This window comes from Corvus moneduloides, chromosome 1 (assembly GCF_009650955.1).
Source record: "Corvus moneduloides isolate bCorMon1 chromosome 1, bCorMon1.pri, whole genome shotgun sequence".
Taxonomy (NCBI): domain Eukaryota; kingdom Metazoa; phylum Chordata; class Aves; order Passeriformes; family Corvidae; genus Corvus; species Corvus moneduloides.
Window position 1 is genome coordinate 16777160 of NC_045476.1, and position 16360 is coordinate 16793519.

The 16360-nt window shown below is 38.7% G+C and overlaps 1 protein-coding gene across 3 annotated transcripts in view; it reads left to right on the forward strand.

Moving 5' to 3' along the window:
* The window catches only part of NRP1 (neuropilin 1), a 113984-nt gene that overhangs the window by 71458 nt on the left and 26166 nt on the right, over nt 1–16360 (forward strand). For all 3 annotated transcript variants that reach the window (XM_032100201.1, XM_032100210.1, XM_032100218.1), the window contains exons 8-10: nt 8613–8768; nt 11459–11603; nt 13038–13369. In XM_032100201.1, the coding sequence (XP_031956092.1) occupies nt 8613–8768; nt 11459–11603; nt 13038–13369 (633 nt within the window). The remainder of the gene's footprint in view (nt 1–8612; nt 8769–11458; nt 11604–13037; nt 13370–16360) is intronic.

The following is a 16360-nucleotide window of genomic DNA, read 5'->3' on the forward strand; positions in this document are numbered from 1 at the left end:
AGAGTAACTTTCAGATAGGCAGAGTGGGGGTACAAAAACCAGGCATCATTATCTGGCCAAAGAAACCCCGGAAATTAAATCCTCATGCCTGAAGTTTGAGCGTGCTTTGCTGAGGGAAGGGCAGAGCTGGGGGCAGCCGGTCTCCCTGGTTTGCTTTAGCACTTGGGTAAAGTTGTCTTGGTAGATGCCTGTGCCATCCCTTCTGCTGTCCCCTTTCCTCCTCCAGCACAGGACGAGAGCACCACTCTCAGCAGCAGGTCTTCCAAATCACACCCTCAGAAGTATTTCATCTACATGTGTGCATTTCCTCACAGCTGTGAGAGATATACCAGAAAAAGTGAAATAATCTTTGCATGTACAGTCAGTCTCTCATTTTTCACCATACATTTACAGGACCCTCACCACACTGTCTAACTGTAGCTACCTGACATTTTTCTAGAAGGTAGCAGAAACTCATATTTTAAAAAAGCAGTGACTTGCTTGGTGACCCAGCAGTAAATTAAAATCATCATATACAATGTGTATGAAATAGAAAATCGAATTTTGTTGCAACAAAACTGACAGTTCCATTTAACAGAGAATAAATGAATGCAGACTCCTGTGGATGAATGATGGATTTAAAGAGACTGTGCCGATTTTCCAAAATGAGAAAGCTGATCAAAAGAAAATACATGTATTTCTATGATACAGGTTATACGCCTATTCCAGTGAAATTAGGCTTAAAAAAGTATTGTGATCACAGACACTGGCACTTTTCCCTCATTTCACTGTGATTTTTTATAGAAAACCCAAAGCCTCAACTCTCAAAAATATCGAGTGTAGTAAATTCCAGTTATTTCAGTGGAACTGATGCTGAAACACAGTGATTGCACAGTCAGATCTATCAGCACCACCAAGGTGTTGCTATCTGAGCAGGAGAGGGCTTAATTTTGCACAGTTTATCATCCCCTTGGCTTAGCAGCTTCCTACCATTAGCATAGGTATGCAGTGAAACAGAAAGGAGAAGTTACTGCTGTGTGTTTCAAACATGTAGTATTGTACTTATATTTCAAAATACCAAAATCATAAATCAAGCCCTTTGCCTGTACTCTATGATTTTGACAGGAGAGCAGCTGGAAAAAAAAAATGCTTGAAAGCATTAATTAATAGGCAAAATTCAGTTTGTTCCACCCCAAAGGCCTGGTTATTCACATGTGAAGAAGTCCGAGAGAGAAGCTTTGGCTTACTTGTTTCCCCATTTGTGCATTAGTTGCTCAGTACAACTTAGGGGAAAGACAGTCCTACAATTATGTCCTTCTCTCAGAAAAGAGTGGTTCTGCAAGTAATGCTATAGAGTTTCCCCTTTTCTATAGTTTCTAAACACAACACGGCGAAGGTCACATTTCAAACTGCACTAAATAGTTGTCTTCATTCCAGATCAGAGGATTAAGCTCAGGTTTAAAATTAAATGTAAATTACAATAAAGTATTCAGAAAACGTTAATTAAAAGTATTGCGTTCCTGGAGTCATTTATTGCTCAGCAAGGTTCCTAAGTATCTTAGCGGAGAAAGGGGCCATTCACCATTCCTCCTTTTTTTGGACCCAGTCATTGTACATGTCTTAGGTTATCCATTGCAAGTTAATGTAGTGCCAAAGCACAGGTTTTCATTTTAAAAGAATGTAATATTTCACAGCAAGATATGTTACTGCAAGATATAAAACAATCTTTTTTCTAAAGCACTGGGAGTTTAATCAGCCTTTCTCTCTATTGCTACAGAGAGCTGATTTGAATGGCATAAGATGCTGATTGCTTAGATCCCAGAGTCTATAGAAAACCCAATACGATTACATTTTCCTCCCTTTGTTATTCAGAGTTTATGTATCTTGGTGTTCAGGTTTAAATAGTGTTCAAAAATAAATTGGGGAAAAAGGTATTTTTCTGAGTATTCTGAATAACGATGTCATTGCATCAAAGCCCCACATGAATGCATAAGATGGAGCTTACAAATGAATAGCAGAGGGATCGTCCCCTATCCCTGCATGTGCCCTGGATGCATTTCACCCACACAGCGAGCCCGTCTCGGGGAGCAGGGCACTGCCCTTGCCTGTGAACCAGGCTCCTGCAAAGGCTCACACTCCGAGTGTCACACAGAGCTCATGTGCTGGTGGCAGTGCTGCTCCCGGCCCCCTCGCAGCATTTCTCTTCCACATTTGATCTTTATAGTTTCCATACTGGAGTGATTTGGTTTGCTGAATTCTGGAAATGTCTCCAGTTAAAATGCTAGTGTATTAACCTGCTGTACTGAGTCTCTTTTGTTTCTCTTTACCAGAGTGCTGCTTGCCAATTTTTATGACTACAGCAGATTTTACTATTCAAACAGAACCAGATGGAACACCAGTTCAAAGAACATGTCAGAATTAAATATTTCTTTTTTAATTAGTTGCTTCTGATTTATGCAAAAAAAAAATTAACATAAGAGTGGGAGAATGTGCCATGAATCCAGATGCAACACAGCCCCACCAAGCATTATCTTTTCTCTGTCAGAGACACAGAAGCTTTTTCTTTTATTCTTTTCTTGTCTTTTCTTTTTCCTTTATGTTTCTGGATTTCATTTTTCTTATGCTTTCTGCATCTTTTCCTTTTTTCAACCAACCTCATAATGATGACTGGGGTTCTCTTACGTTTATCAGTCATACTTTTTCCCCATTATCCTAAATTTTCTCTCATAGAAACTGGCATATCTTCTTCTGAGAAAAGTTACTGTACTCATTACTGTTACCCCAGCTTCAGTAGCTCAATAGCATCTTTTACTCTATTCTTTGTTTTCAGTTGGGGGAATCTTATGTTTTTTTTCTTCTGCAGAAAGGAATTTGAGCAGAAAGGTGAAGATTGTGAGGAATAGATATTTCAACTGTTAAAGAAAGGTTCATTTCCATTTTGCTGCCAAGAATTCCTATTTCTTTGGCTTGAATGTTTGCTCATCTCTTCTTTCATACTTCCCCATTTTTGCCAAGTCACATAAGCATCAGTTCTGTAAAACATGCTGACTGGGGACAGTTGTTAGGCAGAGACTACAAGGTGAGCATGTGATTAGCTGATAAACCATTTTGGGGCTTTCAGGAGGTTGCTGTCAAGGTCGATGAGAAAGACTTCAGTGACTCAGGAGAGATCTTAATAGGAGCAGTATTTTCTCCCCACTTTCTTTATGGAGATGCCACAAGTATCACTAAGGGTTTCACACAAAGATTTGAGGTAGCTCACAGGCTTAACTATTTTTACTTAAAATCCAGGATGAATATTTACAACCTGTCATAATCAAGGAGTTGTGCTTTTGTAATGACTACTCATTTCAAGAATGAAGACTTTTGGAAGTAATTTTCCAACCAAATTAATTAGACTATTTTCAGAATTTCTACTGGAGCCTGTCCCACTTTTACTTAGCTTTATAATCCAAGAAATAAAGGAATTAAGTCATAGTTGTATATACCTCATGAGAAAGCATGATTGGCCAAATCAACAGCAGCATTAAGAAAATAGATCAACTCTTGCTTAATTAAATATTTGACTGAACAGTGAAGCAGCACAACAGTTAATCTGACTCAGAGCACTGTATGCTATCTAGGGAAATGACACAGTTCTCTAAAAATATTTACTTTGGTATGTTGTGTCAAGTGATGGATTGTACAAGCTTTTCAAGCCACCAAGAGATGCCCACAACAAAAAAGCTTCCTGTTGTTAATCAAACTCCACCACTCAGTACTTTATTTTCTCAGGCTGTTGAACAGACCTACACTAGGAGTGTTAAAAGCTGGCGAAACTGCTCCCTTGCTACAGCTCCCTCAATGACTGTATTTTATTTAACGAGGCAGATTTTCATTCTGAAGATAAGATCTCCCATACTATAAACTAGTTATGTATGGCGACAGGAAGCAGCAGTATTAATTTCAAGCCATGTAATGTTGTGTGTCGTTCTTTATCCAGCAGTTTGCTCAGATTTGCTACGTGATGCATTGTGCAGAGCTAAATGTTATTTTTTTCCTTCCCCTTAAACTGGTCTCAAATAAAAATGCGTATGCCACCACTTGCATAATCTTTGTCTTAAAAAAATGTGTCAACCCACCTGCATTTTTTGGAGACAGTAAGACAGCAATAAGAATATTTCTCCTGGATGCTAGAAGATACTGCCAGAATAATGGAGAGGAAGTAATTCATATGTAGAAACAGCTAGTGCCTTGCAATATGCTTTTGTAGGAAATAAATTGATTTTAGAAACAGGAACAACTGAGGCTTTTTTCCATTAACATTTCTCTCCTGGAAAAAAAAAATACACATTCGAGATGATCCTCATTTCTGAGTTAGGGGGCCCATTCCTATATGGCAGGTCTGCTCCCAGACTTATACTTTCAAATAGAGATGGTCACATTGCAGCACAGGCAAACTATCAAGGCTGTGGTTTTGGATAAGGCCCCTTAGGCACCATTTTCCAAGAGATATGCTTTATAATCTGAATGAAAGTGAAAATTTGGAAAAAAAAAAAAGAACTTGAAACATGCTGCCGTTAGTCAAAACTGAAACTCTGGTCATGGAAATGAAATGTGAAGATTTCAGATTTGGAGACAGCTGCCTATCTCAGATCACAGCCATAAGGCTTGCAATAACTTACAAAATTGCTTGCATTTTCTAAAATAAATACCAGATGTTTGTTTATCATATGTGCAGAAAGTTAAATGTCAAATAATTGCAGGGAAATGCATTTGATGTTCATCTTCAAAGTACCATATTTCAACACCACGTCTCTTCACAGTCACTCTAACATGAAACACAAGTTCTTGAAACAAAAAGGACAAGAAGGCCAAAACAAAAAGCTGTTTATTAAAGACTTATATTACAATCATAGCTGGAGTAGCCTGCCTCCAAGAAAAATGGTTACCTCTGGTCATGTTAACACTTGGAGGACTTCTTTGGAGAGGGACATACTATGTTGACTGGAACTTACACAGTCCATGGACTCTATAGACATAAGCCTTCCAGATGCAAAAGAATTCCTATCTGTTTGGTGACATAGCTGTTCCAGAGCTATTACCCTCATGCTCTGATTCCTCTGGAAAAAAACAGAGAAGAGCTGTGTCTTATCACAGCTAGGACTTTAGTACCTTCAGGTTTTAGTTGTTACCAGCAATTGATATGGTTGAACTTCAACTCTGAATAGTCCCTGTAGCATTTGGAATCTGTGTTTTATGAACAATTTTTTTTGCATTTTATAAGGAAACAGGGTTTCAACAAACATTGTAACAAAAACAAAAATGCATCACAAGTGGTTAATGAGGGGGATCTTAACAGCCCATTAAAATATGTCATGCAGTTTCCAACGTAGTCTTCTGCATAATTCATTTCTATCACCTTGCTTAGAGAAGATTGCTACATTTAGAGCTTAATTTGCAAACATACTTAGGTACCACAGAGGGGTGCACAGTGTTGCAATTCTGTTTGCATGCACCTGGAGAGGAACAGTGCCCCTCCAGAGGCCACTGCAAAGAACTGTCAAAGGGAGGTAAATGCCCTACCTCTCTCCTGGACCTTTTCACTGACACTGAGTTAGTACTAAAAATTCCAAGAGACCCTTCTGCTGCTCTGCTGCTTAATCTCACCTTTCTTGTTTGCATTGCTTCTTTCTCACAAAACACTGATGGAGAAGTGTTATTCTTCTTTCTTCTATCAACTTGTGAGCAAACAGCCCCTGGCATGCAGCAGGTCTGGGGTCACAGCTTGCTTTTGCAAGGGGTTCGAAGCTGTGCTGAACACTCAAGCTGTCAGACTCCAGGCACTCCAGGAGAAGACTACTGTTGACATAGTTCCAGTTTTCAAGAAGCACATAAAGATTTGCTGACCTGGAGAGAGAGCACATCCATGTGAAGAGATGTTCTCTCTAACAAAAAGAGAGCCCTCCCTCCTCCAGTAATGTCTTACTCAGTTACTGGAGCCAGGAGCACTAATGATGTTGCCTTTCCTTCCTTACTCATAGACGATGAATTAGAAGTCCTCTCAGCATCTCCCTGTCTCCCAGTGAGAGAATTCTGACAGGTTTTAGACATGAAGGTAGATGTTTATATCCATTGTGTGTTTAGGACTTAATCCTGGGCACTGAGATAGATGCTATAGGATATTCAGTGCCCTGGAGTTAAGAAGGGGTATTGAATCCCAGAATCTGGGACCAAGCACAATTTGGGGGCCTGAAGTTTTCTGATAGGACAAGCCTGAGACCTGAATGGTCAGTGACTGGTAGCAATTGTTAGGCCAGGCATCAAATAATCAAAACTTTCCCTAAGCCACCAATGTTAAATTTTAACTTGGCTTCAAATACCTAGAACTCTTGTAGTAGGCCATTGCTTGACTTTATTCACAATGAAGTAGTTACTGTATATTAAAAAGCCTCTACTAGAATAATTTCAAATCAGTTGGAATGGTACAGGCTTGGGACCCTAATCATTTCAAAACTGAAGAGCTGTTTCAAATTGTAAGAGAAGCAGATCATTTAAATAACTTAGCTCTGCGCTCCCTCAGACTTCCAGATTTTCAAGTGCACTTCAGCCTGGAAGTGAATGTGGTATTGGACATAACTCAGTGCAGCACACTTTACAATCAGCAGAGTACAGCTTGGAGAGCATTTGAAGTTAAACTGAGATTGCTCAGAGCAATGATGCCCAGATTCCCCCATTAACTTTCAGATTGCAACAATCTAACATCTGAGACTCTCCAGTTACTTTAAATCACTTGATTGTTTTTGTGAGGCGGCGCTGGGATTTTTTTTTTTTTTTTTTTTTTTTTTTTTTTTTTTTTTTTTTGAGACTGAATTTTTTTCTATCACACAAAACCAAAATGTTGCAGTATTTCACCCCTAAAGAAAAGGGCTAAAATGTTACATATAGACTTTATGAGCCTTAAAAACTGGAGCAGGGACTTTGGCCTGAAAGCCAGTTCTATCTGTCACACACAAGGCTGCTATTCTTGTGTTGGAGGACTCCAAAATGCCTTGCATATGATATGACATGGGCATTGAGAGAGCAGACACTGTCCTCAATAGCACTTCCTTCAGCCTTTTGAGAGAGAATGCAGAGCATGTTGATTTAACTGCTCCAGTGCCTTTGGATATATGACATACATCCAGGAAAAAGGATGCCTGTGGGACACAGGACACATATATTCTGCATCCTACATATTTTGGAAATATGAAAAAGCCTGGGACATTCATGGAGCCATTCAGTTTAGAAGGGTTAGTTCAACCTATTATTATCCTACTAAACTCTGGACAAATGAAGTTAAGGGAATAAATTACACTGATTAATATTTTGTGAATACTGTCATTTTATATTGAAATTAAACGACCTGCTTTAGGAAAAAAAGAGAAGGTTCTAGCTGCAGAAAAAGAGGGTGAAGAATGTGATTTTAATTGGTTTGTTGTTATGGCTAAAAAGAGGCTGTAAGGAAATGGCAGAGGTTTCAAAGCTATGGTCACCAACCTGACTGTGAGAAAGTTTTGTGCCCAGTTTCAGCTATTTGGCAGCTGGACTTGTGTGCTGGGATAGCGTTTCTTTTGCCAGCAGAATTGAGTAGCCAGCTACTTGAGGAGTTGTATTCCTGCGCCCCACGTCATTCTCCCAAATATGTTGATAGTTCTTTGATGCCACATGATGAACTAGATAAGGAAAAGACCTGGATGAAAAATGAATAATGGGGGAGAGCAAGGTTAGCCTAAATCACTTGTCCATTTGTAAAGGACAATGTACTTCCATGAGAGAAGGAGGGAGAGAAGAGTGAAGAAGAGAGATGACCTCTAACACACATTCATGTGCATTTCTCCAGCAAGTTCAAAATGACATTGTTTTCTAATGATAGAAGTTCATGGCATTTGACAGTTGGAACAGAATTTCTGCACTTGTGCTAATGCTTCTTTCTGTTCTCTTCAAATACACCATACAGTACAAGCAACTAGTTTGCCTTTTTCCCGACAAAATCACACAGTGATTTGTAATTATCTTGTGACCAACTAATATACATTTCTTCTCTTCTGTTTGCAAGTGATGTTCTTCTGGGTTTTAGCAGAATTCTTGTTAGCATTCCCTAAGTGCACAACTTTGACATTATCCTAGTAAATTCCATCCCATTTCTACTGCTGTAGTCCTCAGGGTCACTCAGTTCTCACTGCACGAGTCTCCTCTGTATTGGCAATGCCTTGCAGCTTTGTGTCCTTAGAGAATCTCATTAGCATCTCTGCAAGGGCTTAATCAAAGTATTAACTGATGTTGTTCAGCAGACTGGTCCTTGAGGAACTTCTCTAGTAACTCCTCTGCAGTCACACTGATGGTGTCTCTGGTTCCTCCCTCACAGAGGAAAGAGAATTCTCTGGCATGTGAGGGACATTCCTGGCTAATTAGGCAGATCTTCCCATCTTCTCTGATGACACTGTTTACAAAGGAGGAGATCATGTCTATGTTATTATCAACAATATTTTGCAGTCTGCTTTATATAAAATCCTTATTATTTTTGTAAAACATGGTGAGGTAGAGTGCACTGCTGCAGTGTTGTTATGCTCTGAAGTGACTGTCCTCACATTCCAAATTATTCTCTACCACAGGTAGACCTGGGCCTTCTCCGCTTTGTTTCTGGAATTGGGACCCAAGGAGCCATCTCTAAAGAAACAAAGAAGGAATATTATCTGAAAACATATCGTGTAGATGTCAGCTCCAATGGAGAGGATTGGATTACATTAAAGGAGGGAAACAAGCCTGTTGTAAGTTTTTTTTTTTCTTTTATTATCTTTCTTCAGCTGAGAAATAGTCTGTTGAACTGTTTGCTATCATCTGTTTAAAAAAGACGAATAAGTTTTAGTCAGGTTGATCAGCATTAACAATTTCCCAAATCCAAAAGACAGCTTGTGTCTCAATAGTAATGGGCCACAGAAATTGTTTATGCAAAGCCTAGAGCAGCTGGAAATGGTGCAAGGTGCTACCCTATCTATTGAACTCACCATAATTCAAGTAATTTTGTGTCTTTTTCCTGGAGTGTTCTGCTGTTTCCCTTTTTCTCAGAGATTTTCTATGTAACCTTGAGAAAAAAATTATGCAGAACTTTTCCAAAAATATGTCTGTCCATTATCTGCCGTGAAGCTCTGGATATGCAATGTGTCAGTGCCTCAGCTCCCTGTGCATGGCCATGCAGGGGTGCTAGCAAGTGATTAGTAGTTTGTTAGACCCAAGTATCTTAGTGATGGGGGTCATGCAGACAGATGATTAGGCAGATCTTTCCATCCTTATAGATTTTTATCACCTTTCCATTTATCAGCAGATTTGCTCTCTGTGACCTCCCAATGAAGCAGCTTTAGACACTTGTAAGAAAAATTGTCATTATCTGCTACCATGAGCATAAAGCTCATTACTGAGAAGTCAGTTCTGCTCCAGCTCTCACATGAATAGCCCCGGTGAGGCTGTGCCTCCCTTCCCGCCTCACTCAGGATGTGCCTGGGAGCAGCATCCCCAGAGGCTGCCAGGGACTGATGCAACTGGAAAGGTTTTGTGGTACCTCCCTTCAAAACAGCTTTTTTGTGACCCTTCTGTAAAGACACAGAAGAGCTGCGCAACATCAAACTGTATCAGTGTAACCCTATCTAGCTTTAAATATTTGGTTACTGGTTTGTCCCTGACTCATCTGTAAGTGCTAAGCCAAGTCCACTACATTTATCTAATCAACATGGTAGCAGTGTTTAACAAATACATCTTGCTTTTATGAAGCACTTTGGAAAGCAATAAAAAATTAGTACTGAAAGCTTCTCTTTGACAGGTATTATCCTGGTTTTACTGGAAGTTCTAAAGGTCAAATGACACAATGTGGGCACTGTACAGTGATGTATATAAAGATACAATAACTGACTTGCCCAAAGTCACAAGAGGGGCCGGCGCAGTGGCTGGTATGAGACACGGGGTTTCCTGGCTCTGGATTCTGTAATCTGAACAAATGCTTCTTTCAAAATCAGACCATGCCTGATTTTCATTACCAGCTTCAATTTGTAAACTCTCCAAGAGTGTATTTTACATGAGTTTCTCTTGCACATGCTGTCCTTAATCAGTGAGAACATTTCCTAAACCTGTGTCACTTGTACAAAGGGTTCATTAAAAAAATCAGGTTTCTAAAATGGCAGTATTTTGCTGTTCATCAAGACAAGAAAAAAGTATGCACCATTCTCCCTCCCAGATATTTTAATTCAAATTAAAAGTTTGCAGCTGCAGATCTCAAGGCAGCCGTACGCTAGTGTTGCACTAACTACATATAAGGATCTGTGTGCTTTTGAGAAAAGAGTCATTTTCTCTGTCAGATGCAAACTTTGAGAAAACTACAGCAGGTCCTCACAGAAAAAAAAAAATGTTGCTGGAAAGAAATGCAACTCCATTGAAAATCTCTTGGTAGATATGAAACTCTTATCTTAAATTACTTGAGACGTAACTGAGCCTTATGAGTTGACAGCTGTGTGCTGTTGGTCTCCTCTCCAAATTAGTGCAGTTACTGTAAGGAACAAACAGGAAAGTAGGACAGTGTGTGTAAGAAATGGGAGAATCTCCCATAAAAGGAGAGGGGTCTGTATCCATGCAAAACAACAGGAAATTGGTCGCCTCTATGTGAGGAAGAAGCAGGAAACTGAATCACCTTCTTTGGATTGGAACATTGCAAGGTTTCGGCTGTGCTAGGAAGGAGTGTGTCTGCAGGATCCTCAACATGAAAGCACAGCACAATCATGTGCTTCTGGTGGAAGTCTCATTGTTCATCTAATTTGACTGCCAGCCTCGGGGGATGGAGGGAAAATCTTAGAGCCTGCTATACAGATTTTAAATAGACTTCCATCTCAATATGCAAGGAGAAAGAAATTCTGAGAACTTGTTGAAAAGGATTTGAAAACAGGAGGTTAACAAAGCAAGGTTTGCACTATACACTTTGCAAAATCTTAAGCCCAGGGACACCAAAATAATATATGTTTTTATCATAAATCTATATAGGATTTTTATGTGGTCTAATTGAAATCCAAACCTTTAATTTGAGCCTGAGATTCTGTAGCTTTCTGCATCATTCTGCAAGCGTACAAGAAATAAAGCTGCTCTAAGGGCATTGGGGGATTCTTCTAGGACACAGAAGTCCTTGGGTGATGAAGATCGGTGTATGTCATTCCTGCATATAGATCTGGGCATTAGGAATACCATGTTTAGTATCACTGAATACCTTACATCTTCATTTTTCCTCCCCAAAGAAAGCAAACCTGTCTGCAAAAATTGTGTTAGGAGATTAATGGAATAGTTTCCCATCCAAGTCTTTTGTGTCAGCCCCCACAGCCAACCCTAGTTAGACCTCATATCATAACTATCTGTAAAACACAGAAGTATAAACACCATTTAAGAGAAAGCTTAACAAATATATACTTTTTCTTTCCCCACAAAGGTGTTTCAAGGGAATAGCAATCCCACTGATGTTGTTTACAGACCTTTTGCCAAACCAGTTTTAACACGGTTTGTGCGAATTAGACCTGTGTCTTGGGAAAATGGAGTTTCACTGAGATTTGAAGTTTATGGCTGCAAGATAACAGGTAGGTCTTGGGAAGGATTATGATATCAGGGGAATTTATTGTGCCTATGCTGTGGGATTTATTTTTATGAGTAAAATTCATAATCATGATTTCCACTGTGGTCTGAATGTAGAAATGGTAAAAAAAAGAAAATAAAACACCACAACCCAAACATCCAGTGTTATCTGAGTGTTTTTCTGACATTATGTTTTACTTTTAAGTACTTTCCTTGCAATTGCTTTACAGCTTCATGCAAAATTCCTGAGATACATGGATATTTTGCAAATTCCCATCTTACTTTTCCCTCCTAACCCTCCAGTCTCACTCTCTCATGTGTGCTATTCATAGGTAGTTCTCAGCAGATTTCTCAAGGAGCAAACACATAACTAGGTTTAAAAGCATTGCAAGGTACAAACACTTAGATCTGAAGCCTGTGCAAGTAATGGTGTTTAAAGTCAAGTTCCCAGTCGTGATCAGTATTGTAATGTAATTCTTTTATATCATACAGTTACCTGTCAAAATTTTTTAGATTTTTTTTTGGTTTTTAGAGTTTTAGGTTTTCTATAATTTCTACACAATGGAAGTGCCTTTCTGTGTAATGTAAAAATATGATTTACAGTTGAAAGAAAATGTTAATGATTTATTAGGCTGTACAAATCTAATTTTTCTAGCATAATTTTAGCACTTAATGCGGTTCAATGCCACTAATTTTTAATAGTTCTAGGATAATTTTTTTTCTCTAAAGGTGTTTCTTTAGTCTTGAAAATGTTTCTTAGTACTGGTTTCCATAAAGCGGGAAAATAAGGTTACTGATTAGTTTGTTAGAGAATTCCAAGTTCTATTCTATGAAATCTTTTCAGATTACATGCAGGTAATCAGAACTACTGTTACACTCTATATTAGAATTCTTCATTCCTTGTTAGCAGGTACTTCTAAATGATCTTTATCTAGGATCATAAAAGAATCAACTATTCTGTGTCACCTGAAAAAGTCTGAGAGACCAAAGAAACGCATTAGGAAAATCTCAAGTGCAACAATATATTGTATTTTAATGTATGAAGATTTCCATTTCTGATGTCACCAAAATTAAGTAATCTGCAACCAGGTTTTGGCTGGTTTTGGAAGTTTTCTCTGAGGAAATATTCACAAATTCAGATGGCCCTGCACTCTTTGCCTTAGCAAGAAGAATAGAAAACAAGAATAGAATAGGATTTTCTGATCCTTTTGGTTCCCACCAAGCCAAAAATACTTGTGGTATTTTGGTACTTCCTGCCAAAACTAGGATGTGCAAGTTTGAACAAATGAAAATTATATACAAATCCAATAGATTATTTTGGATATAAGAAATAAATAAGTAATTTGTTATGATAGGTGAATTGACTGATGTGTCCTGTTTCTGTTTTGGCACTTGTTCAGAATAACTATTTAATTTATTTGGGGTTTTTTTCTCTGTAGATTATCCTTGCTCTGGGATGCTGGGTATGGTGTCTGGCCTTATTCCTGACTCTCAGATCACTGCATCTACTCAAGTGGATCGAAACTGGATCCCAGAAAATGCTCGCCTCATAACGAGCCGTTCAGGTTGGGCACTGCCACCAACTACTCATCCGTATACAAATGAATGGCTTCAAATAGACCTTGGTGAGGAAAAAATAGTGAGGGGCATAATTGTCCAAGGAGGCAAGCACCGAGAAAACAAAGTGTTCATGAAAAAATTCAAAATTGGCTACAGCAACAATGGATCCGATTGGAAAATGATCATGGACTCCAGCAAGAAAAAGATTAAGGTAAGGGCAAAAACTGCTTTAAAGAAAAGTTGAATTAGAAAAAAAGCTTTCATTACATTTCTACACACCTCTATCTGACCTTAGAAAAGCCACATAGCTGGGGTGAAGCCAAGTAGGAGGACTCCAAGGGCAGCAGCCCTGAAGGAATGCTGTGGGAGCTGTCCCATGCCTGAGGGCAAGAGCTGGCCTTAAGACATTTGCCTCTCTGGCAGCAAGTTTTGCTTATTCAACAGCTAGTTCAGCCTTGACTCTTGGCAACATTGGTGCCTCTGTGGCCCCCAATTTACTGCAAAATCCCATGCAATGGGATTTAAAAGTCTGCTCTAAAAAACCAAACTCTAAAACTAACAGTGAACAAATTTATTTGAGACAAATTTATTTGAATTACTTTTCTTTTGCTTCTTTTCTGTCAGAGCTATAGAATGAGAATGGTGTTATTCAGCCCAATGGGGTGCCTGTTGAATTTCTGAACTGCCTGTAAATTGCTTTGAGAGTTTCTCAGACTCTCTGTAATGATCTGATCCAAGTCGCTCCAAAAGAAAGTGATGACGTTTTTGTCATGTTATCCCATCCCAAGTGAGAAGTACTATTGTACTGTCACAAGGGAAGCATCTTGGAGATTGCTTGGGAAGACTTTTATAGAGGAGGACCAAATTAATTGCTGGGTTAGATTCCAAAGAAAAGAAAATGATTGTGGCCCAGAAAAGTTTCTGGGAATGTACCTATTTTGGCTTGTCTTTGGATGTATGCGCTTCAGAACCTAAATTGCACTGAGGGTTTAGCTTATTTACACCAAATCCCATCTAAGTCTTCCATCCCATTTTGCTATTACTGGTCACAAAGTGCATTTTTGCCTCAAAAGGCACAACTCTTTTTCAGTCCTCCTACCCAGTTCCTTGAGGAAATGAGTAGGCATGCAGCCCTGCTCACAAACTGGTGCTGTAGTACTGGGATGACCAGGGAATCATATACCAAAATGTGCCCTCAAAAGGCAAATCATTGTGGTGCTTGGCAGATGGGAATTCTGAGGTTTGTTCCTTATCTCATCTGTGTTAGTTTGAAAATTAGATGTAAAAGCTGTTTTGCAGTACAGACTCATCCATTGGAGGAACCTGTGTTTCCTTAAAGGAAAAGCTGAGTGGGCCCATGGATATAGCTTTTCCAGGCACATTTGGTAAATATTGGACTTCATTCTCTCCTGTTTTAATCTCACTGAATATGTCTGCATTTTCTCACTTTTCATCATTTGTTTGGGGGATTAAAACTAAACGGATTCAGCCTTTGCAGTCATCTCCTTTCTCTTGTTACCATGAGTTTTGACTTCATCATAAAGTGTGAAGGGAGTGTAAATCAACAATGGGATTTTACCATTTTCTTTCTAAAATAGATGTTGTTTTGACATGTACTTCTACACTGTGGCTCAACGAGGGAAAAAAATAATGCCATATGTTTTCGAAGCAGCGTGCCGTCTGCTGCATGGCTTTCTGTTTTCTAATACAGGCACTTGCCATCATTGTCAGAAGTTAGCAGTTTGACAAGAAAACTAGTGTGCTAACTAATGCACTGAGCCCATCCTCAGCTTTCATCACCACCAGAAATTAACTTTCAAGATTAATGGAATAGAAAGGGCTGGAATTCAAATCTCTTGTGGCATAATTATAATCCGTCCTAAAAATTCAATATATTTAGTAAACTTTCTTCCAAAGCACAAGTCTTCTTTAAAGAGAATAGGATAAATCCCATGATTTTGGAGTCTGAGGAATTTAAAATGTTAGTACTGGAATGTAGTGTTTTTAACTGTAAGTAGAACTGGATGGGACAGGATGCTATAATGAGTCACAGCAGGAACGTCGATTAGAAACAGCCCTGTTATATGAAATGAAACACATCGTTTCACTTGGTTAAAGTCGTGACTTTCAATAAACAAACAACTGCATTTTAGGAAAAGAAAGAGCAGTGACAGGCTAAACATAACAACAAAATATGTCCAAGGGGTGAAACATCACCTTGTTTCTTAGCATGATCTTGTCATTCATGCCTGCAGCTGCTTTCGCAAAGACTACCATAACTCCCTCCTCTTTGTCTGACCCAATTTCAGATATTTTTGAGTGTGCAAAATATTTCCCCCTGTAACCTAGCTCAAGCACTCAAAGGAGTGAAAATGACAATCATCAAACAACCATGCAGAACTCTATTTCAAGATCCAATTTGTATTTCTTGTCTATAGGCAAGCCTACTCCATAAAGTCATCTTTCTCTTTCATACTTCTTTCCTCCTTCCACTTTTTATGGGGGTCGGATGAGTTGTTTGGGGATGGGGAGGGGGTGGTTTGCTGTTGTTTTTGCAGTTCCTCTCATCATTTCTGGTACAAGAAATTTCAGAATATCCTGCCATTTGGAACATCCTTTTAAAAATTTTCTGCCATGTTTATTTTGGTTTTAAAATATGTTAGGCAGATTTTTTTTCTGCTCACCGTCTTAGCTTCTCTTTTGTTTAACTATTATTTATTAGAACTTATCTTTGTAGTGAAGTAAAGCAATTTGTGACATAGCCTTTATAAAGGACACTCACAAAGTGAAGTTTTGCTGTACACTCCTCTCATCTCCCACAAAGAGTATCAGTATGTGTTTTAAATGAACAGTCAAAATTGAATCACAGGCAGCTCTGCTCTACAAAGGACAATGATTCAATGTAATTCTAGATGCCTATTGAATCCTAATGTCTATGTGTCAGTACTTCAGTAGTGATGTCTTTTATAAATCAGTTTTTATTATTATATGTTGCTATTAAGACTACTATTAAAAAAGGGAGCAAGGATTCCTCAGATACATGTGTCTGTCTACTTTTTACACATAAAATGGCATTCATTCTTTCTCATATAGTAGGTAGCTTTTCTGATCATTTGCACTATATTGTTATTCAAATATAATAATATGTAATTCCATGTCAATTAGATCTGACAGGTCCTCTACACATGAATTTGTGACAACT